This window comes from Xiphophorus hellerii, chromosome 1, assembly GCF_003331165.1.
Source record: "Xiphophorus hellerii strain 12219 chromosome 1, Xiphophorus_hellerii-4.1, whole genome shotgun sequence".
Taxonomy (NCBI): Eukaryota; Metazoa; Chordata; class Actinopteri; order Cyprinodontiformes; family Poeciliidae; genus Xiphophorus; species Xiphophorus hellerii.
The window spans coordinates 10142159-10167668 of record NC_045672.1 but is presented as its reverse complement, the minus strand read 5'-3'; the positions used below and the strand labels follow the sequence as shown (position 1 = coordinate 10167668).

Genomic DNA, 25510 nt, shown 5'->3' with positions numbered 1-25510 from the left:
AGCTCTTCTCAACGAGGTCTTCACTGACCTCTACATCACAGAAGGAGAGCGTGCTCAGAATGAAGCCATGCAGGTTCAGGATGCAAAGTTCAAAACGACAGATGAAGAAACATCTATTAAATACTGTGACATCTTTAAACCTGCAAATAATAATCAAAACATTAAGACTGTCCTTACCGTTGGAGTGGCAGGCGTAGGAAAAACATTTGCCTCAATGAAATACATACTTGACTGGGCAGAGAGCAAAGCAACAGAAAACATTTTTTTTATTTTTCCACTTCCTTTCCGAGAGTTAAATCTGAGAGCAGATAAAGAACAAAGTTTACAAGATCTGATTCATCAGTTCTTCCCAGCAATGAGTACATCTGAAATAACTGACTATGACAAATACAACATTCTGATTGTTCTGGATGGTTTTGATGAATGTCGTCTTGATCTTAAGTTCAGTGAAACAAATAAATTGAATGATCTCACAACACCAACCTCAATAAATGATCTGCTGTCAAAGCTTATCCTGGGAAATTTGCTCCCTAAAGCTCAAATCTGGATCACCTCCCGACCTGCAGCATCCAACAACATTCCTCCAGAAAACGTTGATCGAATGACAGAAGTGAGAGGATTTAATGATGAGCAAAAGGAAAAGTATTTCATGAAGCGATTCAGTGATGAGAATGTGGCTAAAAAGGTCTTGTCATATGTGAAGAAGTCAAGAACTCTTTACATAATGTGCCACATCCCTATTTTCTGTTTCATCACATCAAAGGTTTTGGAGGACTTTGTTGAAAGAAATCAAGATGATAAAATGCCAAAAACTCTGACTGACATGTACACACATTTCCTTTTGCTCCAGCGCAGACAGACAAAAGTAAAATATAATACAGATCAATCAACCTCTGAAACCTCTGGAACGGAGACATTCTGTGATAAAACTAATGATGAAACAATCCTATCTTTGGGAAAACTTGCTTTCAAAGGACTAGAGGAGAAAAACCTTCTCTTTACTGAAGAAGATTTGACCAGTTGTGGGACTGATGTAACCAAAGCTGCTGTTTTCTCTGGGTTGTTAACTCAGATCAAACGAGAAAACCACGGACTGTACCCTCAGAATATGTTTTGCTTTGTCCATAAAAGTATTCAAGAGTACATGGCAGCTCTCCATGTCTTCTACTCATTTAATAACAAAGGAGAAATTTTGTTCATAGAATCCAGCTCAGCAGCCTCAGAGTTTTATAAGAAAGCAGTGGACAAGGCTTTTGAGAATGAACATGGGGACTGGGACATGTTCCTTCGGTTCCTAGTGGGTCTCTCTCTGGAATCTAATCAGGATCTACTTCAGGATCTGATGGATAAGACTGAAAAACACAAAGACATTAGTAAGGAAACAGCAGAGTACATCAAAAAGAAGATCAGAGAGAACAACAGTGACACAGAGAAAAACCTTAATCTTTTCTACTGTCTTAATGAGCTTAATGACGACAGCCTTGTTAAAGAAATCCAAGGTTATCTTAGTTCAGATGAAAAACCTTTTGAAACTTTCAGTACTTCTCAGTGGTCAGCTTTAACCTTTGTGCTGCTGACATCAGATGAAAACCTTGAAGTGTTTGATCTTAAGAAATACCTGAAATCAGAGAAAGTCCTTCTGGGATTGATGCCAGTGGTCAACGTCTCAAACACTACTTTGTAAGTATTTTTATATCATATAGTGTCTACGATACCTCACTAGTTCAGAATAATCCTTTTTAATAATTTCTTCATTTTGAACAAACTATTAATGTTGTGTATGAGAGTTAGGGCTTTTGCCATTGGCGGTGGGATTGTAGTTTGACAACACAAACATGTGGAATTTCACACATGGTTTGTCAAATTAACTTGATTGTTTTCATGGATCTTTTAACAGACTGAGTTGGTGTGAGCTCTCTGAAGAATCTTGCAAAGGTCTGACATCTTCAGTGATAACCAATCCATCCTCAAATCTCACAGAGTTGGACCTGAGTCATAATGATTTGCTGGATGCTGGAGTGATGCGACTTGCTGATGGATTGAAACATGTGAACTGTAAACTAGAGACTCTCAAGTAGGTTTTTCAATATATCAACCAGTGATATAGTTAGCTACTATTTTGAGTTCATAATCTGTTTTTTCCCCAAGATTTAAGGCCTTTCTATGTGTTCACAATTCTTGTTAGTGTTAAGTGTCAATATAATACAACAGTCCTATGAAAATGGTACTGAGAAGGATAAAACTAAAGTTGAGAGATGAGCAGCCCATGTATAAATTAAATAATTTGAAAGTCTTTCCTTAGGGGTGATGGTCGCTAAACCTACCGGTTCCTATTCTAGAACCAGTAGGTTTCCAGTTTGAACACCATTGTGTGTGGTTGTGGTTAAGACCAATCACTTGACTTGCCTTCTGGTGGTCAGAGGACCCAGTGGCCCTGGTGCATAGCAGCTTCTCCTCTGTCAGTCTGTTTCAGGGGTGACTACAATCTAGTAGCTCGCCACCATCAATGTGGAATGTGTGTGTGAATGGATGAATGACCAAATGTGGCATGAAGCACTTTGGGGTCCAATGGACTTGAAAAAGTGCTAGGCAAGTTCAGGCCATTTACCATTTAAACCATAATTGAGTTTTACACAAAATTATATTCAAAGATTATTCAATGTCATGTTGGAAGTAATGAGGAAAAAATGGATTTATAGTTATCAAAAAAATAAGCTGGAATATTCCAGTGTTTTAAGACACCATAATTTGGACTCCTATATATATATATATATATATAAAACTGTCCAATTTTGCTGAGCTCCATTTCTAATCCAAAGCTTTGTCTTTGTGCAGGCTGGCAGGATGTCAAGTGACAGAGGAAGGCTGCATTTCTCTGGCTGAAGCTATTAAGTCCAGTAGAAACTCCTCTCTTAAACACTTGGACCTGAGTTACAATCACCCTGGAGACAATGGGATGAGGGCTCTCAATGCAATAGTTGAGGATCCAAACAAGAAACTTGAGCCTGTGAAGTGAGTAAATAAATCAGACATTACTTAGTACTTGTCATAATGGGTTTTAAGTTCTTAGCCCACATGCAGAACAAGCACAGGACAATAGTAATCAGTTAAATGATTTTATTTGCACAAAATGATAAGATAGTTGAGAGAGAATAAATCCAGGAACAGGTTCACAGGGTCGTCGACTCACTAAGGAACAACAGGGGGAGAAGATGAGTTTGTGGTAATGGGAAAAATGAGTTGCGAACAGAATTGGACTGGTCTTACTTTGTGAGATGGTACGTTCAGTCTGGGAGAGAGTAACTGCCAGTTCGGGTCTTGGTCCACATGGTTGTGGTGGAGGGCGGACAGGTAAGTTCTGAGCGTAGAGGAAGGAAAAAGGAGCGGTCTGACTGCCAGCTGGGGAAAACTCCGATAACTGTTGGTGATCTGGTTGAGGAGATGACTGTTGGGCTCGGGCAACCAGTGGGTACTTTCCACGGCGTCACGAGGAGTGGAAATCCAGAAGGCCAGAGATGGGTCTTCACAACGAGAGTACTCGGTGTCTCAAGGAAAACACCCGAGAGAGGAAAAGGACAAGGAGAAATTACTCTAGGTATTTCTCGGAGAACAAAATCACAGAGTCAACTCAGAGAGGCTCGAGGTACCATCATTGGCAAACACTCAGGCAGTGAAGTGCAGGTAGTCCACTCCTCTTAAGCTTCAGGATGATTAGAAGATGAACAACAGGTGCGCTGAATCACGGGCACACCCATCCTTAGTGCTGCCTCTGGCGCCCTCAGGTGGATGAAATGAGGAACCGCCGACAAACAGGGAGAACAGAAAAAAAACCACAAACGGGGACCAAAAACACCGGTTCCCAACAGTACCCCCCCCCCCAACGGTTACCACCTGGCGGCCGAGACGAACAAGAAGGGAGCGAGGAACGATACTCATCAATCAAAGAAGGGTCAAGAACAAAAGCGCCCAGGACCCACGAGCGATCCTCCGGACCGTAGCCCTCCCAGTCGACAAGGTACTGCCAGCCCCGACCTCGCCGACGGGAATCCACGATCCGACGGACAGTGTAGACAGGATGGCCACCCACGTCTCGGGTGGGAGGAGGGGGCTCGGAAGGAGGGCACAATGTGCTGGTTCGAACTGGTTTGATCTGAGAGACATGAAATGTGGGGTGAATGCGAAGAGATGAGGGAATACGGAGGCAAACAGCTGAGGGACTGATGACCTTTTCAACTTCATATGGACCGATGAATCTGGGGGAGAGTTTCTTAGATATGGATTTGAGTGGAATGTCTCGTGCAGAAAGCCAAGCCTTTTGGCACGGAGCATATGATGGAGCCGGGGACCTTTTGCGATCAGCGAAGCGTCGGTTCTGTTCAGCGGTGTGGTTGAGAGCCTTGATGGTCCTGTTCCAGATACTTTTGTAGCGACGGATGTGGTGTTGCACAGAGGTGACTGAGATCTCCTTTTCATCTGAGGGAAACAGGGGTGGTTGGTAACTTAATGAAACTTCAAAAGGAGAAAAACCGGTTGCAGCAGAGACGTGAGAATTGTGAGCATACTCGACCCAGGGGAGGTAAACACTCCAATCAGAGGGATTGGTGGAAGTGAAGCACCTGAGTTGACTCGAGTTCTTGATTTATACGTTCTGACTGACTGTTAGTTTGGGGGTGATAACCAGATGTGAGTATGACCTTTGCCTCCAGGGCAGAACAGAAATGTCTCCATACCTGGGATGTGAACTGGGGACCGCGGTCAGAAAGGATCTCCTGTGGGATCCCGTGAAGACGAAAAACATGTTTGACCAGGAGTTGGGTGGTCTGGAAGGCTGTGGGGAGTCTCCTGAGTGGAATGAGATGACAAGATTTTGAAAAGCAATCGACAATAGTGAAGATGGTGGTCATACCTTTGGATACGGGGAGACCCATGACGAAGTCGATGGATAAGTGGGACCAGGGACGCTTAGGGATTGAGAGAGGTTGTAGAAGACCAGAAGGCGGTTGGTGAGATGATTTATTTCTGGCACAGATGGAGCAGGCAAGGACGTATTCCTTAATGTCTTTGTGTAAGGATGACCACCAGAACTTGCGGTTGACGAGGGCGACTGACCCCAGGGTGAGCAGAAAACTTAGCAGAATGAATCAGACGGGCTCGGACAGACTCGGGAACATAGATCTTGTTGCGGGGAACTGAAACGGGGGGTGATTCTGTTAGTTGAGCTTGACGAATGAGGTCCTCAATCTCCCAGGTGACAGAGGCAACCAGACAACTGGGAGGCAGGATGGTGGCTGGTTCCTTTTGGGAGTCATCTGGGGAGTGTATGCGGGAGAGAGGTTTGGTGTTTCTGGAGCCTGGTCGGTAGGAGATAGTTAAGTTAAAACGAGAGAAAAACAGTGACCAGCGGGACTGACGGGAGTTGAGTCTTTTAGCGGACTGAATGTATGAAAGATTTTTGTGATCTGTCCAAACCAGCACAGGATGCTCAGCGCCCTCCAGCCAATGCCGCCACTCCTCCAACGCGAGCTTTATTGCCAGAAGCTCGCGATCACCCACATCATAATTGCGCTCTGCAGGGGACAATCTGCGAGAAAAAAAGCACATGGGTGAATCTTGTTATCTCAATCAGAATTCTGAGACAGGACGGCTCCTACTCCAGTGTCTGAGGCGTCTACCTCCACAATGAATTGTTTCTTGGGATCGGGTTGGACGAGAACAGGAGCGTTGGCAAACAGGGATTTTAGTTGATTGAAAGCCTGGTCAGCCTCTGGAGTCCAATCAAATGCTGTCTTGGAAGAGGTGAGTGCAGTTAGCGGCAATGCTGTCTGACTATAATTGCATATGAATCGACGGTAGAAGTTGGCGAAGCCGAGAAACCTTTGGAGTTGTTTTCTGGTGTCAGGGATGGGCCAGTTCAGAACAGCTGAGATTTTCTCTTCCGTTGGTCTTACCTGTCCGCTCTCGAGAATGAAACCCAGGAATGAGACTGCTGGTTGATGAAACTCACATTTTTCAGCTTTGACGTAAAGTTTGTTTTCTAGGAGGAGTTGCAGGACTAGGCGGACATGTAGTTTGTGTTCGGACAGGGACTTTGAGTAAATTAGAATGTCGTCAAGATAAACAAACACAAAAACATTGAGGAAATCTCTCAGAACGTCATTAACAAGTGCTTGGAAAAATGCTGTTGCGTTTGACAAGCCAAAAGGCATCACTAGGTATTCGAAATGTCCAATTGGTGTCTTAAACGCGGTCTTCCACTCGTCTCCTTGGCGGATGCGGAGAAGGTGGTAAGCATTTCTTAGATCAAGTTTAGTGAAAATGGTGGCTTTGTGAACAGGTTCAAATGCTGAGGAGAGAAGAGGGAGGGGATACTTATTTTTAATGGTTATTAGGTTTAGACCTCTGTAATCTATGCACGGCCTTAGGGATCCATCTTTCTTCCCAACAAAGAAAAACCCTGCACCTAGAGGAGAAGATGATGGACGAATGATGCTGGCAGCCAGAGAGTCTTTAATGTACTTCTCCATGGTCTCCCTCTCGGGACGAGAGATGTTATATAACCGGCTACTGGGTAGCGGAGTGCCAGGGAGAAGATCAATAAGGCAGTTGTAGGGGCGATGTGGTGGAAGAGAGAGTGCTTTGTCTTTACTGAATACGAGTGCCAAGTCATGATATTCGACTGGAATGGTTGAGAGATCGGGAGGGTCTGCTTCTTGTATGTCTGCTGGTGAGGGACCTGGCGGAACGGAGACAGGTGGAGTGACAATTTGATGACCAGGATTCAACATGCATCTTAGACCAATTTATGTGGGGGTTGTGCTGTTGTAACCACTCGAATCCAAGGATAATGGGGGAGTTAGCAGTGGGAAAAACAAAAAATGAGATGTGTTTGCTATGGTTACCAGAAATGGTTAATTGTATAGGCTTGGTATTGTGCGTTATCTGGGGGAGGGCTTTTCCGTCAAGAGCTGATACACGGAGGGGCAAAGACAGGGGAACCACTTCTATTGACATCTGCTGGATGAAAGAAGAGTCGATTAAGTTTTGCTCACATCCAGAGTCGATCATGGCAGAGAGAGTGATGGATTGATTATTGTTGGATAGGATAGCAGGAAGCAAAAGGCGAGGTGACTTACTTTCTTGAAGATGGTCCGTCAGTCTCCTCGCCTCTACTGGCAGACCTGGTCTTTTGACCGAATGGGACAGTTTGATATGAAATGGCCGGTTGCACCACAATAGAGACAAAGGCGGGAAACCATTCTCTTTTGTCTCTCCTCAGGAGTTAAGCGAGTGTGTCCTACTTGCATTGGTTCAGGGTCTGAAGGTTCAATTTGTCTCTGTGGAGAAGAAGAGTGAGCCAATGACGAAAAAGTGGTTGGTTTTATGGGCCAGTTCTTTCTACTCTTCTCCCTTGTTCGCGAACGGATTCTATTATCCAAGCAGACGGTTTGTTTTATCAATTCTTCCAGCGTCTCAGGCTCATCTAAAGCGGCTAATTTATCTTTTATTGGGTCATTCAGGGCATGAAAATAGGCACTTTTTAATGCGGCAGCATCCCAGACCGAAGCGGCTGCTTTTATTCTGAAATCAATTGAAAAATCAGCTACCGTTCTATGCCCTTGCTTAATGGTCCACAGATCACGGGAAGTGGACGTCTTGTCACAGTCTTGGTTAAAGACTTGTTTAAATTCCTTCATAAAATCATCAAAAGAACATCCATAGTCAGTGGGCGTGGGAAATCTAGCCTCAGCCCAGTCCAAGGCCCGGCCAGACAACAAGGAGATAACAAAAGAAATCTTAGAGCCATCGTGGACAAAACTCTGGGGGGAATGATTGAAAATTACAGAGCACTGCAACAGAAACCCTCTACATTTGCTTATATCACCAGAGAACTTATCTGGATTTGGTGGTCGAAAGTCGGGAAACGTGGAACGGACCGGAGTCTCGGGACTGGAGGCGGAGGCTTGAACTGTCGGAGGGGGAACGGGAGCTGGAGCCTGTTGAAAAGAGTTTTGTAAAAAGTTAGTGAGCTCTTCCAGGCGGCGGTTAGTCTCTGCCTGACGGTTGTTGAGTTCTTGTAAAGCGGATTCATGATTTTGAAGGAGGGAATGTTGTTCAGCTATTGTTCTCCTAAGTGCGTCTGCGGAGCTAGTCTGTGGGCCTGAGTGTTCTGTCATAATGGGTTTTAAGTTCTTAGCCCACATGCAGAACAAGCACAGGACAATAGTAATCAGTTAAATGATTTTATTTGCACAAAATGATAAGATAGTTGAGAGAGAATAAATCCAGGAACAGGCTCACAGGGTCGTCGACTCACTAAGGAACAACAGAGGGAGAAGATGAGTTTGTGGTAATGGGAAAAATGAGTTGCGAACAGAATTGGACTGGTCTTACTTTGTGAGATGGTAGGTTCAGTCTGGGAGAGAGTAACTGCTGGTTCGGGTCTTGGTCCACTTGGTTGTGGTGGAGGGCGGACAGGTAAGTTCTGAGCGTGGAGGAAGGAAAAAGGAGCGGTCTGACTGCCAGCTGGGGAAAACTCCGATAACTGTTGGTGATCTGGTTGAGGAGATGACTGTTGGGCTCGGGCAACCAGTGGGTACTTTCCACGGCGTCACGAGGAGTGGAAATCCAGAAGGCCAGAGATGGGTCTTCACAACGAGAGTACTCGGTGTCTCAAGGAAAACACCCGAGAGAGGAAAAGGACAAGGAGAAATTACTCTAGGTATTTCTCGGAGAACAAAATCACAGAGAGTCAACTCAGAGAGGCTCGAGGTACCATCACTGGCAAACACTCAGGCGGTGAAGTGCAGGCAGTCCACTCCTCTTAAGCTTCAGGATGATTAGAAGATGAACAACAGGTGCACTGAATCACGGGCACACCCATCCTTAGTGCTGCCTCTGGCGCCCTCAGGTGGATGAAATGAGGAACCGCCGACAAACAGGGAGAACAGAAGAAAAACCACAAACGGGGACCAAAAACGCCTGTTCCCAACAGTACTGCAACTTGTAGAAAAATAACTTAATCTAATGATGCACCATGTCTGAGTAGAGCCTTTTAACAGCAATCAGGTATTTATGAGGGATCTCACTGAAACCTGTCTTGCTATGCTCAGCTCAATAGTAAATGTTATTGTTCAAGAGCTGGTGAATTAAACTTAATACACACATTGTGTAATAAATTACATAATAATAAGCTTTCATAACAATAAAAATAGGAATGAAATATTATCTAATGTCTTTCTGATTTTTTTCCAAAATTAAATGAATCTTTCTTGTCTTACTGTGCACAGCTTTGACTATGAAGGAAAACATCGACTAAAACCTGGTTGGAGTAAATGTAAGCTGTTTTTTTCCCTCACAACTTTTACATTTTTGTATTACAAGATGAATCATGTTTATCTGAAAGTGAAAGTTAGAACTTCATCATCTGAAGGGTATTTAACAGGCAATAACGATCATACTAAAGATAGCATATGACTTTATATATAAGGAAATATAAAGAAAAATACTTAATGACTTGTAATTCTCCAAATTTAGCAGATTTAATTTTTAAATTTATGGATTCACTATTGTAAAAACAGTACACTTTTTCACAAAGCTTACTTTATTTTCTTCTTAAACACTTTCAGATGGTCCAGATCTTATGTTTGATAAGAACTCAGCAAGCAGACGGCTTGTTCTGGCTGAAAACAACAAAAAAGCAAAAACTGATAATGATGTGAAGAAGCTGGAAAAGCGAAATACAAGTGATAAACGGTTCAAGAGGACCCAGGTATTTTGTGATGAAGGCCTGAAACGACTTTGTTACTGGGAAGTGGAATGGAAAGGTGTGGTGGGAATTGCTGTGGCATATAGAGATGTGGGTAGAAACTGGGACTGTGATGGTGGTCTGGGATGCAATGACAAGTCCTGGAGTCTGCTCTGCTCCAAGACTGGATACAAAGCCATGCATAAAAACACAAAAGAAGAAATCAAAGTCCCTACATGCAAAAAATAGGTGTGCTTCTTGACTGGGAAGGAGGAACTCTAAGTTACTATAATATATCATCAGAGAAGCGGAGCTTGATTCATACATTCAGAGCAAAATTCACAGCAGATCTATTTCCAGCCTTCTGGTTTGAGAAAGGTTCTGTGACTTTGTGTGACCTGTAGATTTATGAGTGCACAAGTTAGAAAGACAGTAAGCACTTAGAGCAATATGAAAAGGTGTTTTCCCCCTTCCCGATTTCATTTTTTTGCATATTTGTTACACTACAAGGTTTCAGAACATAAAAAAATACATATTAGTCAAAGACGACACAGTTAGATGCAAAATGGAGTTTTTAATGCATGTTTATTATTTGGACCCAGTGAGGTCATCTTTTTGCAATATCTTTTATTGAAAAGTTTTCATCACTCCATATTCCAGGTATTCCTCAAAATACATGTTATTGATATCATGCAATTCAAATTTTTAATCTACCTTTTACGCATTTTAAGAAATATCATGTTTTATGTTTTATCCGCCTATGTATTTTATATTTCAAATACAAGCCTGTTATTTAAACTATTTGATGAAATCCAGAATATTTTTATTGTATTTTGTATTCTGTATTGAAAACAAATTTGCTGATTGATAAAACTGACATTTAACTTTTTCCTTTCCTTAAGAAAACATGTATTTAAAAAAAATTCTAAGACGTTTAATATATTTTATTTAACTTGTTCAGAGATAAAAAAAATATTTTTACTATCTTTTTGTATTTAAAATATTTGAAAATACAAGCATGTGCTATGTATAGTTAGTAAATAACTATTTTCTACAAACCCTGTGTATATGTGTAGGCGTGTGTTTGTGTTTGTGTATTTTGGAACAATAACATTTTCCAGGCACTGGATACCTCAAATATTTAAGTGTCTAAATGAAAACATTTTCTAATCATGGAAAACTGGAAAGTTGAATAGTTGGATCCAGATATTGGTAATATGATTTGTTTGATCTTTGTTCAAGGAGGAACAGAAAAACACTGAAAACATTTAGTTTTATAAAACATAAATCCTTTACTATGTGTTTGATTTAAACATTTTTGGATCTGGTAATAAATCAATACATTTTCTTTTTAATGTTGCATTATGGAGCTATGGGTGCACGGTAACAAAAATAGCCTTTTTTGTGTGGAACATTCTGATATTAAATTTTTTTGTGTGTGCATTGTTCTTATATTTTTTGTACTGTCTGGGATTCCAGTCAAGTTTCTGTAATGCATCTGCTGTGCCAGCACAAAGCTGGACAAAGTTGGATTTAGTTGCCAAAATGAACTGTGCTTTTAAAATAAATATATTTTGTCAAAGCAGATCCAGGATTTTTGTTGTCTTTAAACATACCAGTCACTTATATTAGAGTTGGTAACAAAAACAATTACAAAATCTGTATCACAAAAACATATAAATATTTAAAAGTCTAAAAGAGAAAATTTTCTAATCTAATTGTCTTTATGCTCACAAATGGATGTGTTTGGCTTTGTAGCCTGATTAGTCCCTGCAGCATATATGCAGTTGTTGTACTATAAATGTACAAGAATTTGTGTTCTTTTCTTAAAGTTTGGAATGATTTGTTGCATTTGCTCTCTTCCAGTCTGGCTCTGTTAGTGCTAAACTGGATTCTTACAGGAGCTTCACCAGTTTTAGGGAGGAATTAACGTTAAAATGATATTTGTTGAATTTTACGAAATTTGAGATTTGTTGAGATTCACAAATCACGGTGATATGCACGCATAGACGTTTTAAAGTCCAGTGAAAAACATGCACAAAGGATTGTACTTTATTGTGTATAAAATACATGACTTATTCATTCATCCATATTATTTATTCATTGATATTATTTTCAGAAAGTCTGTGGATCAAAGGTCGTCTTCACCTGAACCAACCAGCGTCTCAATGAGAAGTGACTGTTCCAGGGACCTTGATGTAAAATTTAAAGGAGGAGAAACAAAGTAAATGAAAGTGTCATGGAAGACTTTTACTGTTTCTGAAAAATTTTGAGGTTGATGATGTCTTTGCACTCAATTCACCACCTAACAGTTTTACCTGGAAAAATCAGGAACTCAAAACAACTTTTGATTCAGTTTCAAATATCCAGTCTTTTCTTTTGTGCTCAGAAACTCATTTAGAGATAATTGGTGTTTATTCGCAGAATATCTGAGGATCACAGACCAGCTCCACCTACACCAATCAGTATCTCAATGAGAAGAGACTGTTCCATGGACCTTGATGTAAAATTCAAAGGAGGAGAAACAAAGTAAATGAAAGTGTCACAGCCGAACTGCTTTAACAGAAAATCAAGAAATCTAATAAGAAGGAAATGCAAACAGAAATGGCTGCAATAATCCGGTGATATGAATGTGAATTTTTGACTAATACACGCAGTCAAAGCAGCCTTTGAAAGTTCGATTCAGTTTGGACTGAATATTAACCAAGAAATTATGATCTGACATAAATTTGTCATAAAAGCATTACTAATTAAACATTTTCTTTAATAACTTAAAGCTACATAATTTTTTAAAGTTTATTCAGTAATACTTTTATAACAAATTTATGTCGGATCATAATTTCTTGGTTAATGTCAAGTTGTCATAACGAAGACATTTTGAATAATGTCAACTTTGTACTAAAAGTGTCATGATTTACTGAATGACACTTTATGACAACAGTCATAAATATTCATGAAGACTTACTCATGTTTATAACGGTGTTATGACAGTCTTATTCACAACCCATCAAATAAAGTGTTACCAAAAACAATGCTTACATACATAGTTACTTGACAGTGCTGTAAAACGGTGCTATGTGCCTGGAAAATGCATAAAACTGCATTTTTAAAATGATGCTAAAGCCTCATTTGGCTTCATGCATGTCCAAAGTGACGGTCAAGAAAAGCTCCAGCGCTCAATCTACATTAGAGTCATCAATTTGAGCTCCCTTGATTCTTAGTGGGTATATTTTTCTTTTTCTCCTAGTGTATAAAACATATTTAAAGAGTATGACCTTCACATTATATGTAAAAAGACTAATACAGAGACACTGTTAAAACAATCTAGTAGATGCCTCAATGTCTTGGGCCAAAACTCACTGGTATGTGGATAAACCTTAAAAAATATTTAAAATCCATCAAAAAAAGAAAAAAACAAGTTATAAAACAAAACAAAACCATGATAAAAAGCAAAACAAAACAATTCCATTTTTATTTTACAAATTTTATTTTTCCACAAATATGTTTTTGATTTAAAAAAAAAATGTACAAGATATATGCTAAATTAAATATAGAAAAAGTTTTAGAACAATGAAGCCTTGTTTGTCTTCTGCAGGTGCTTCGTTTCTGTCAGGGTCTGTGTTTTTCTGTGTTTAATTAGAGTTTCCTGTGTCTTTGAGTCTCCGTGTTGTCCTGTCTCCCCCTTGATTGTTCCCAGGTGTGTCTCGTTTCTGTGATTACCCTCCCGTGTATTTAATGCCACCTGTGTGTCTGCGTCTCTGTCGGGTCCTTGTCGTTACTTGCCACCCTTGGCGTTTGTCGTTCCGTTCCTGTGTGCCCTGTCTATTTTTCGTCCCTCGTTAATCGGTTGCTACCGGCGTCGAGCCCTGGCTTTAGCTCGGCCGTGCTGCCCGGCTTTGGGACTGTTTTGGACTGTGTGTTGCCTTATTAAATTCATTATTCATCTTACCTGGGTCCACTGCGTCTGCCTCACCACCCCTCACCATACCACTCCGTGACAGAAGGACCCGACCAGACCTAACGGTGAGGCTGCTCTAAAATGGACCCAGCTGGAGTGAGGTTCCCTCCTAAAAAGCAGAGCGGACCGAGGCGGAGATCCGGCAGGGAGGAGAGGGAGCTAGCTGAAGCCCTCGCCGACTTGCAGCGGGAGCTTTTCCGGGGGACAAGACTGGTGTTGGCACCCCCCGGATACGGCCCCCGTCGATTCCTCCGTCCGGGAAGTCAGCGACGTGAGCCGCCGGTGGACCCGGCCCCTCGTCGCTTTCCGGAGCCGCCGCCGGTCCCGAGGCTTCGCGCCGGCTCACCTCCACAGCCGGTCCCGAGGCTTTGCCCCGGCTCACCTCCACAGCCGGTCCCGAGGCTTTGCCCCGGCTCTCCTCCGCAGCCGGCCCCGAGGTTTCGCCCCGGCTCTCCTCCGCAGCCGGCCCCGAGGTTTCGCCCCGGCTCTCCTCCGCAGCCGGCCCCGAGGTTTCGCCCCGGCTCTCCTCCGCAGCCGGTTCCAAGGGTGCGCTCTGGCATTCCTCCAGCCGGCACACCAGCCGGCGCACCAAAGACCGAGACCCTCTGCGTTCCTCCCGAGACCGAGACCCTCTGCGTTCCTTCCGAGACTCTCTGCGTTCCTTCCCAGACCCTCTGCGTTCCTTCCGAGACCCTCTGCGTTCCTCCCGAGACCCCGACTCTCTCCATTCCGACCCAGACCCCCTGCGTTCCTCCCGAGACCCAGACCCCCTGCGTTCCTCCCGAGACCCCGACTCCCGAGACCCTCTGTGTTCCGACCGAGACCCTCTGCGTTCTGACCGAGACCTTGTGCGCTCCACCCGAGACCCCGACTCTGTGCGCTCCACCCGAGACCCCAACTCTCGGCGCTCCACCTGAGACCCTGCCTCTGGGTGCTCGTCGTCGCCAACTGTGGGCGGCCCCCGGAACTCCTCGTCGCCACCTCCAGCGCCGCGGGCGACCGCCGGACCGCCTCCGGGGTTCCCGCCTCCAGTGCCGCGGACGACCGCCGGACCACCTCCGTGGTTCCCGCCTCCTTTGCCTCCGCCCACCCTGTGGGTAGTTTTTTGTTGTTTTTGGACTCTTGGCCCTTCCTGTGTTTCCGCCCACAATGGTGGGTTGTTTTTTGTTTTTTCTGGACTCTGGCCCCCCGTCCAGCGCCCCCCTCCGCCCACCCTTGTTGTGTTTTTGTTTTGTGGGCGTCTGGTAGCCGCCCTTGAGGGGGGGGTACTGTTGTGTTCTGTGTTTTCTGTGTGTTAATTTCGAGTTTTCTGTGTCCTTGAGTCTCTTCGTTGTCCTGTCCTCCCCTTGATTGTTCCCAGGTGTGTCTCGTTCTGTGATTACCCGCTGTGTATTTAAATCCACAGGTGTTCCTTGTTCCTCGTCGGGTCCTTGTCAATGTCTTGTTTATGCGTCTCTGTGCGAGCTGCCTGTTGTTTTGGACTGTGTTTTCGCCATTAAATTTCGTTATTCATCTTACCTGGGTCCGCTGCGTCTGCCTCACCAACCCTCACCACACCGTTCCGTGACAGAAGGACCCGACCAAACCGAGGTGAGGCTCGCTTAATTATGGACCGAGAGGAGTGGATCCAGCAGCAGTTGGAGTTGGCACAGAAGGATCTCTACCGGGATGTAGAGATCCTGCCTTCTCCGCTGCTGCTGGAGGAAATGGGAATGGAGTCGGACTACGACCAAGCGAAAGGCCAGAATCACACCCCGACAGCCACCACAACCGCTTCACCGTCACTTCCATCAAACATTTTTGAGATAAATTCCGAGGAGGATTTCTGTTTTCTTTTTGGACAGTTTAAGAGAAACTTTTTTATGTTAGAACTAGTTTTTGAGCTGTACGACGAATACCTTCAGAGCAAAGCCCCCGAGCCTGTGCCAGCCTCCGTAGCAGCTCCTCTCGCCGCTGCTGCAGCCTTCGCTGCAGACCCAGCTCCCCCCGCCTCGGCTGCGTCTCCAGCTCCTACTTCTTCGGCGCTACCTCCAGTCTCGGCTGCCGCTGTCTCAGCACCTCCGGAGCTTCCAGCATCTCCGGGACCAGCCGTTCCTGCCTGCGTTCCTGCCGGCGTTCCAGCCGGCTCACCCGAGGCCGAATCAGCCGGCGTTCCAGCCGGCGTTCCAGCCGGCGCACCCTAGGCCGTTTCAGCCGACTGGGGGGGCCACACTTGTAGTATAGTAGCCAACAATTAAAGGACTCCAAAATGTCCTTTGCGATATGAATATTGCGCACACTGATAATGGGTTACAAATATATTCACAATATAAAGTATTGTGAAGCCTTAAAGTAAGACATTTTGTTTGAACAAAAGTTTTGTTGGTCTGATGTTATTTTATATCTGCACATACTGTATGTATTCAGCTTTTTAAAATGCAGAACAGAGAATGTTCTGCACATCTTTGTGCTAAGAATCTTACAGGAAATTGTAAACGACCATCCTGACCATCCTAAGAACTGCTCAGCTGAATGAGGCAGCAGTGAATGTTGATTCCATGTTTTTGAAGCGTGGCCAACACAGACTGAACGACTTTGTTCACTTCCTCCGCTGCCATTACTTAAACTTCAATTCTAAAAAGAAGCAGAAAAAAGACGTAACTGTTCACAACTTTTCCTGTTTACTGATTGGCCAACTGGAAATTCTAGTGAATGGGAGAAAGCCCACACTGTGCAGTGAAGAGAGATTTGAATTGAGTGGAATAGGCTATAGCCAGGCTACTTTACTGTAACAATTTCTTAAATTATTCCTTTTATGTTTTGTTTCTTGTGTTGTCTTTTTAGCCCTCCACACATTCACAAACCTGTGACATCAGTGACTATAACAAAGCCATCTGAGGATGAACTGCTCAGCATTAAAAGAGGTTTGGTTTGCAGTCATGTGTGTCTGACCTCTTCCAGAACATTTCACCACGATACTGAAAATGTGCAACTTCCAGAACATTTCCAAGTTAGAGGCGTAGTTTCCATGCACAGATTTTACCCTAGTACATAACAATGTAGATTTAAAATTTTTTTTTTCTGTTAAATATTTTGTTTGTTGGTGAACTGGGCTGCTTAGTCCAGAGTCCTGATTACCTTTTTATATATTTATTGTTTTGTTTTAGTTAGTGGTAATTTGAATACCCTGCTAGGCTCTGGCATATTGATTTACCACCTGATTCCTGATAATCAGGTGGTCCCATGACTTGGTCATTTTCAATCTCCAATCACTTTGTTTTATTAATAAGAATCATTGGGAACTTATTAATTGCAGTTGATATACAAACAAGACCATTATTTCCCAACAGATGCATACTGTAACTTTGTTTGATTGCTCTTAATTATTTGTTTTGTGCATTTGCAATTCAGATAATAGTCCTAAACAACAACTCTCTGAGACCTGGAGGAACTGCATCTTGGCTGCCATTGAAAGTGAGGTCACTGATGGGGAATTTGATTCAGAACTCTTTGAGTTAGCCAAAAACAGGAGATACATGGATAAGATGGTAGAGACCTACAGTGATCTATTCGTTTCGCCAAAAAGGAATGACAGGACAGTGCTAACACAGGGAGTTGCTGGTATTGGAAAAACATTTCATACAAGAAAGTTGATGGTCGACTGGGCAAAGGAAAAATCCAACACACATATCGACTTAATTGTTCCACTTCATTTTGGTGAACTGACTGCAGCAAGAGCTGAAGTTCAAAGCATCGTGGATCTGCTCAATAACTTTCTCAGCGACACGGAACGGCCTCAAGTTTCCACCTACGAGGAATGTAAGGTGGCTTTCATACTCGATGGTTTGGAAAACTGTCAACTTCCTCTTAATTTTAAAAAGAATAAAAAGTTGACTAAAATCACTGAACGAGTAGCGGTGGACGTACTGCTGACCAACCTCATCAAGGGAAACTTGTTTCCTAAAGCTGTGCTGTGGATCATCTCTCAGCCTGCGGGAGTTAAAAAGATTCCTGCTAAATATATTGACAAGGTTCTAGTTTGCAAAGGTACGAAACTTGTTCACTGACGTATGCAAATAAACATATCTAGGAATGTTAAAGTAAAATAGTTCAAGAGTTAGAAAATATTTAGTAGAAACATCAGAATAATGACATTTGTATTGTAATCATATAATAACTGTAGAAATGTATGTGAAAACTCAAGGTATGTACTGTATATTCCTTAACATTTCTAATTTACCTCCACTTTTAGAGATTGATGTCCAACAGAGACTCACAGCGATCGGAAAAAATGGGATCTTGGCCGCATATGAGGCTGAACTGATTGAAGCGGAGACGGATTCAGAACTCTACATTATAGACAAAAACAACAAACATGAAGAAAAACTGGTGAAAACCTACAACGATATATTCACTGGCCTAAAGAAAAAGACAGTGCGAACAGTTCTGACGAAGGGTGTTGCTGGCATTGGCAAAACATTTCAAGCAAAGTTGTTCATGTTTGACTGGGCAAAAGGAAAGTCCAACAAGGACGTTGACGTCATTGTCCCGCTTCAGTTCAGTGAGCTGAAAACACAAAAAGAAGCTCTGAGCTTGGACAGTTTGCTCAAAGGTTTTTTCCGTGATGAGGCAAAGCCAGGAGTCAGTATCTATGAAAAGAAAAAAGTAGCTTTTGTCCTTGATGGGTTGGAAAACTATGACCTTCCTCTAGACTTTGACAACAACTTTGAGCTCACAGACATAAAGACGGCAGCATCGATGGATGTGATCCTAACAAACCTCATCAAGGGAAACCTGCTTCCCAATGCTCTTCTGTGGATCATCTCTCATCCCTCAGGAGTTGACAAGATTCCTGGTGAATATATTGAGCAAGTTACAGAATGTCGAGGTAAGAGAGCAATGTTAAAACAATTGAAGCACCTCATCTACTTTCTGTTGGAAATGATTTCTGCATCAGTTCCTGGTAACAAGAAGGAATGGATATTTCATGTAATTCCACATCATATCCTCTGCCTTTTAATATTTTGTACTCCAAATGCAACCTAACTTGGGTTTAAATAACTTAAAAAAAGAAAAAACAAACACCGGTTGTTTAGGTAAACATTGCTCACTTGCTAGAAGTTTTGTTAGTTACCCACTCACTAGTATAATAATATGAAGTTAAAAATAATTCAGTCTAATTTAATTTAAATGTTTATGTAAAGGGAACTGCTGACATTTAACAGTCAGCAGATACATTAAATGGTAATAGCATGGAAATAGATATCCAAAATTTAATAGTTTTAATATCAAAACCGTCTCTAGAAAGTTGTGTTATCATACATGTTTACCAAAAACATCTGACTGCCCAGAAGATAAACAAAATAAATTAATAAATACTGTCTTTCATATAATTTATTACAACTACATAATTGTTCCATTTTTAAATAGTTGCTACTAACAAGCTAATCTTTGTTTTTCCAATTTAGAAAGCCTCATGCGGCGAGAGAACCTCGTTTCAAGTCTGAAGAGAAGATTCATCCAGGAATACCCTGATGGAGGTGAAGATGAAGTCAATGATCCAAACCAGAAAACCACAGAACATATCATGAGAGACATCCCTGTTGGTGATATGAATGATGACGCAACCAGTGAAAACACGGCATCAAAATCACTGATAAAACTAAGTGCTCCCTCTGACGTCTTCAAAAACAGAGGAGAACAGAAAATCCGAGCTGTGCTGACCGTAGGAGAACCTGACATTGGAAAATCCTTCCATGTGCAGAAATTTGTTACAAGTTGGGCAAAAAATGAAACTCGGCACTCCATCTTCACCTGGGATGAAGATCAAGTAAGACCTTTACAGGGTAAAGCTGAAGACAATTTGGAAGTTATATTTCCACTTGTCGAAACTTGACCTAATTAAAGGGAAAACCATCAGTTTTCTGGAACTTCTCAGTTATTTCTTTGTGGAAATAAAAGAATTTGTCGTCTCCAACTACATGCAGTTCGAATTTGTATTTGTTTTGGATGGACTGAATGCATGCCAACATCTTCTCCATTTTGACAACAATGAGAAGGTGACTGATGTTAGAGAGCAGGCCTCAGTGGATGTGATAATAACAAACCTCATTAAAGGAAACCTGCTTCCCACAACTCGAATCTGGATAACTTCCAGACCCTCAGCTGCTGAGCAGCTCCCTGGTGAGCATGTCAACAGAAAGACAGAAATTCGAGGTGAGATGGTTTGGTTTATTTTTACTAAGATCTGTCGTTGATAAAAAGCAGGTTTTGCAAGATGTGAGGTTGTTTGGTTCAAAGTTTCTGTTGTTGTTAGGCAGAGAAATGATCCAATGATTGGATGATGTGCTAACTGTGCTAAAAAGACACTGTGTGGCCTGAATAACTAAGACCAAATCAAAACTGGTAACAATATCAAGTCTAGAATCACAATATTTGTCAATTGTTTTTATTCTTTTTGCCTCTTTTTTTGAGGCAAAAAAAAATTGTTTTGATTGTTTTGAGGACAAAATAATTAACCATTAAATACCACTCTGTTGGCCTATAATGTCAATATTTCTTTTAAAAATACATTATCAAATACATAGCATCAAACTATAAACAATAACAGATTATTTTAATAATAACCAAATGCTTGTCAATAGTTTTGAGAGGTAACATGTTATTTAACCAAAGAAGTACAATAAGTGAGTAGATAAATGTTGGTGGATAAATAGGATAGAACTGGGATTGTTCACTATTTTAATAAACAACAAAAAATGTCTTCATGAAATGTAAGACTTAAAAAATGACATTGTCAATTATCCAGATTCATCTTAATAAGTCTATGGACTACCATTATTTCTGTCAAATTTCTCAACTTGAACCTCATGTTACATATTATTTGTCTATCAATTCTTCCCCCAAAATTTTAGACCCTGATTTTTATATGAAATACAAAATTTACACATTAGATCAATGAGCAATTGCCCACTTCTTCTTTTGTCAAATCTCTCGACAAAAAAATCACTGACTGCAGCACTGACTAGCTGTAGCCCATGCCTTTTTTTTCAATGCTAGTCTATGTATGTTCGCATGCATAGACTATCCTTCTTATAAAATATTTTTTCGTTTAATGTAATCTTTATATTTTCCGCTAAACCTAATTTGCCCTTTCATTTGCTGTAAACTATAACCATTAAAATGTGTCATCATCCTGTGAAGAATTAATCAATTTCATATCAAAGGACTGAATAAGCATGTCTGAATATATTTTCAGAATTTAAAACAATAATTTATGTTCAAAATTATTATTTCTTTATTTGCAGAGAAGATTTTGCTAGCCATCAGAAACTGAAAGCCCAACTGAAGGAACATTTTACCTACGTATCTGAAGGGATCGATAAGCAGAAAACCTCGGCTCTACTTAAAGATATCTACACAGACCTTTACATTATAGAGGGGGACAGAGGAGAAGTGAATGCTCAGCATGAGCGCAGACAGATTCAAGATGCAAAGTTTAAACAGGAGCAAGAAGAAACACTCATCAGGTATTGTGACATCTTCAAACCATCACCGCTTATCACAGACATTAAAACTGTAATAACTATTGGAATGGCTGGCATCGGGAAAACGTTCGCATCAATGAAGTACATCCTGGACTGGGCGGAGGGCGCGGCCTCCGAAAACATTTTTTCTACTTTTCCACTTCCTTTCCAAGAGCTGAATCCTAGAAAAGAGGAAGAACACAGTTTTGAGGGTCTGATTCATCAGCTCTTTCCAGCCATGAAGACCTCTGAAATAACTGACTATGACAAGTACAAGATTCTGGTTGTCTTGGACGGTCTTGATGAATGTCGCCTTGATCTGGAATTCAATGAAAGTCATCATATGTAATAATATAGTAATAATTATAATAAACTGGCCAGAGAATTATATAGAAGTAAGAAATGCAAGGAGAGTTTCATTTTCAGTCCAGCAACCTGACATCTACAGCTGGACCACAATTTAATCTTTATTGTTTTGTTTACAGACCTTCATATGCTTTCAACAATCTTCCTGACTTATCTTGATCTTATCTGGTGTTTTGTTCACTTTGATTTTCAATGACTGATAATTAAATTTTTTTATTTTTGTCAGATGCTACAGATCTAAAACCTGATGGAAAAACAGCAGGCAGACGGCTTCTTCTGTCTGAAAACAACAAAGAAGCATAAACTGGGTTTCTTTCCATTGATATCAAAACCAACAAGAATTACGACACACTCTGCCACAATAATTGATAATATTTTTACTAATATTACGGATGGAGAGGTGCTGAGTGGACTCTTCAAAATCGATATAAGTGATCATTTACCAGTTTTTGCGATTTACAAAAATCACCAGAAAATTATTACTGTACCTGTGCCAACGAAAAAAGTGTTTAATATGTCAAAAAAAAATTTGGATAAATTGAAAAATGATTTGTGTCAACAAAATTGGAACAATGTATATGTGGATGATGTACACAGAGCATATGATGAGTTTATGAATATTTTGGGAGTTCTGTATAAAAGACATTGTATGACAACTAATTTTGTTAAGAAAGATGCTGTTGACAAGCCATGGATGACAAAAGGGTTGAGAAATGCTTGTAAAAAAAAGAATAATTTGTATTCATCCTTTTTGATGTTAAAAACGAAAGAAGCAGAGGATAGATATAAGAAATATAAAAATAAACTGACATGGATTATAAGAAAACATAAAAAAGAATATTATACCGACCTATTAACAAAAAGTAACGGTGATACAAAAGCAATATGGACAGTTATACATAGTGTTTCTACAAAGCATACAATAAAATCTGGTATTGCAACACACTTTTTAAAAGAAAATACTGAAATTTATGATCGGAATGAAATAGCAAACGAATTCAATCATTACTACGTAAATGTTGGTCCAAGACTTGCTGCTCAGATACCAAAAGATGATAGCGATGTTACCCAAAAAATTGGGAGTTGTCCAAACAGCATCTTTCTTGGAGAAACGGATGAGAAAGAAATACTGAGTATTGTAAACAAAATGGCGGATAAAAAATCAAAGGATTGGGTAAATATGGATATGAAATTTGTAAAGGAAATTATGTCTTATGTAATTAAACCATTCACCTATATCTGTAAATTGTCATTCTCATCAGGAAAATTTCCAGACGCCATGAAAATAGCAAAGGTAATTCCCATTTACAAAAATGGTAAGAAATGTATGTTTAGTAATTACAGACCGATATCGTTGTTGCCACAGTTCTCAAAAATTTTGGAGAAACTATTTGTAAATAGATTAGATACATTTATAGATAAAAATAATATATTAAGTAGTAGTCAATATGGATTTAGAGCCAAAAATTCGACATCAATGGCCCTTATGGAACTGATAGAACATATAACAAATGCTATTGATCAAAAACAATATAGTGCTAGCATTTATGTCGATCTAAAGAAAGCATTCGACACGATTGACCATAGCATTTTACTCAAAAAACTTATTAAATATGGGATTAGAGGGCCGGCATTACAGTGGATTTCGAGCTACCTGGAGAATAGAAAACAGTTTGTACAAGTACATGATACTAGATCCGAATTTTGTGAAATTACATGTGGAGTCCCACAGGGCTCAGTACTTGGACCAAAGTTGTTCATTTTATATGTAAATGATTTGGTAAATGTATCAGGGTTTTTCAAATGTATTCTATTTGCGGATGATACCACTTTTTTTTGTCAGGGTAATGATATAAAAGGGATGTTAAAAGAAATGAAAATAGAATTTATGCAAATACATAAATGGTTCAAACTAAATAAATTATCTTTAAATTTGGACAAAACAAATTATATGTTATTTACAAGGAGACAAAGAATTGAAAATACTCCATTTAAAGTTGATGGTGTAGAGATTTGTAGAGTTAGTGAGGTGAAATTTTTGGGTGTGATAATTGATGAGAAATTATCATGGAAATCCCATTTGAATTATTTAAGAACAAAATTAGCAAAATCAATTGCAGTGCTTTATAAAGTACGGGATTTTCTGAATGATCATGCACTATTTATGTTGTATAATGCACTAATTGTTCCACACTTGGTTTATTGTGTTGAGGTATGGGGAAAGACATGTTATACTAGTATAAAATCTGTTTTTGTTTTGCAAAAAAGGGCAATAAGAGTTATTGCTCGAAAACATGGTAAATATCCAACAAATACATTATTTTGTAATTTGAGGTTTTTGAAATTCAATGATTTAGTTGATTATAATATTTTGTTGGTTATGTATAAGGCACATCTAAAAACATTACCCTTAAACATCCAAAAAAATTTTGAAAAGAGAGAGAGTGGTTATAACCTTAAGGGGACACAGATTTTTAAGAAACCTAAATTCAGAACTTGTTTGAAAGAACGATGTACTTCGATACAAGGAGTCAAACTGTGGAACGATCTGCAAAACGATGTTAAAAATGCTAAATCATTACACATGTTTAAAAGAATGTTAAAGATTGTTTTTTTGAAGAAGTATGAAATAGTATAAAGTCAAAGTATAGTATTGTTCAGTTGAGATTGATGATTGACCTTGTTTTTTTTGGTCTTCCTTTGTTTTCTTTTTTTTTGTCACATAAGACAAATCAAAAAAAAAAAAATTTTAGTTTTTTTTTTTTTTTTTTCTTGTTTGTTTGTTTTTTGTTGTTTTGATCCATAGTTGAGAAAAAGGGGCAGATATTATAAGATTATTTTCTTCTTTCTGCTACCTTTCATTTCATTTTTTTTAAATTATTTTATTTTTTTTCCTTGTATTAAAAATTTTTTTTTATTTGTATTGAATGAAATGAATAAAGATCATCAAAAAACAAACAAAAAAAAAAAAAAACTATACTTGTAGAGGCGTGAAAAACAAGTTATTAATAAATAAAAACAATAAGTAAGATAATAGGCAATCCAACATAACATTTTCATTTTGTTTCTTTAATTTCTCGTTGTAATAAGTTCTTTAGTGTTATTTCAGTTAGTCCGTGCAATTCCACATACAACCGCTATGGGCGCTGACGCGCTGGTGGCGTAGAGAAGATTTAGTACAGAAGAAGAATAAATCTTCCGGTGAAAAGTGAGGGAAGTTCAACATGTGTGCCTCGTCTTTCTCATACCGCAGGTCAGTATAAATATGGTTTTATGTACATATATTAGTACTCTTGAAGAGTCGAAAAGGTTCTTAAGTCGAATTTTAACTAATGAGTCACGTAGTTCGTTTTGTGATTGTTATTGTGTACAAAAACGGGACTTGTTCTGAAGGCCAATTTGAGCTAATGCTAGCGGACTTATACAAGTCCCAGGTACTTTGTGAGGAGAGCCTAAAATGCATCTCCTACTGGGAAGTGGAATGGAAAGGCAAGGTTGGCATTGCAGTGGCGTATAAAACTGTGGGTAGAGAACGGGACAGCACTGGTGGTCTGGGCTGCAATGACTGGTCCTGGAGTTTGCTATGTTCCAACACTGAATGCATTGCCTTACATGGGACGGATCGACTCAATGTTAGGATTAAATCGTACCAAAAATTAGCAGTATTGCTTGACTGGAAGGTTATTTTAATGTGTCTTCTGGAGGGCTGAGTCTGATTCACACATTCTATGCAAAATTCACAAAGGAGATTTTTGCAGGTTTCTGGTTTCAGAAAGTCTCTAACTTTGTGTGAAACATAATAAAATAAATAAATAATAAATAAATGCAAACCTTTTAGTTTTAGCTGTTGTTTTAGTAGCTTATGGTAATGTATGCTGTACTTTTCTTACATTAAGAGCACATGTTTTCTATGTTGTATTTTTACTTTATGTTACT

General features: G+C 40.2%; 2 protein-coding genes and 1 long non-coding RNA gene across 3 annotated transcripts in view; 2 read left to right on the top strand and 1 right to left on the bottom strand.

The window, feature by feature from the left end:
- Nucleotides 1-25510, top strand: part of LOC116725038 (uncharacterized) — a 142210-nt gene that overhangs the window by 55635 nt on the left and 61065 nt on the right. The window lies entirely within an intron of this gene.
- LOC116725044 (NACHT, LRR and PYD domains-containing protein 12-like) lies at nucleotides 1101-10063 on the top strand. Its single transcript, XM_032570927.1, has 6 exons — nucleotides 1101-1159; nucleotides 1203-1680; nucleotides 1898-2074; nucleotides 2836-3012; nucleotides 9288-9334; nucleotides 9627-10063. The coding sequence occupies exons 2-6, from the start codon at nucleotides 1280-1282 to the stop codon at nucleotides 9992-9994; spliced, it is 1170 nt and encodes a 389-aa protein (XP_032426818.1). The 5' UTR covers nucleotides 1101-1159; nucleotides 1203-1279; the 3' UTR covers nucleotides 9995-10063.
- LOC116725089 (uncharacterized) lies at nucleotides 2995-9103 on the bottom strand. The gene is made up of 3 exons (XR_004340315.1): nucleotides 8991-9103; nucleotides 7134-7136; nucleotides 2995-3035 (listed from the first exon to the last, which is right to left on the bottom strand). It is a non-coding gene; the product is annotated as an uncharacterized LOC116725089 (long non-coding RNA).

Coding starts and splice junctions, on each gene's coding strand:
- LOC116725044 (XM_032570927.1), top strand. CDS start 1,280: ATGTTCCTTCGGTTCCTAGTGGGTCTCTCTCTGGAATCTAATCAGGAT. Junction 1,681..1,897: donor AACGTCTCAAACACTACTTT/GTAAGTATTTTT, acceptor ATCTTTTAACAG/ACTGAGTTGGTGTGAGCTCT. Junction 9,335..9,626: donor AAAACCTGGTTGGAGTAAAT/GTAAGCTGTTTT, acceptor AAACACTTTCAG/ATGGTCCAGATCTTATGTTT.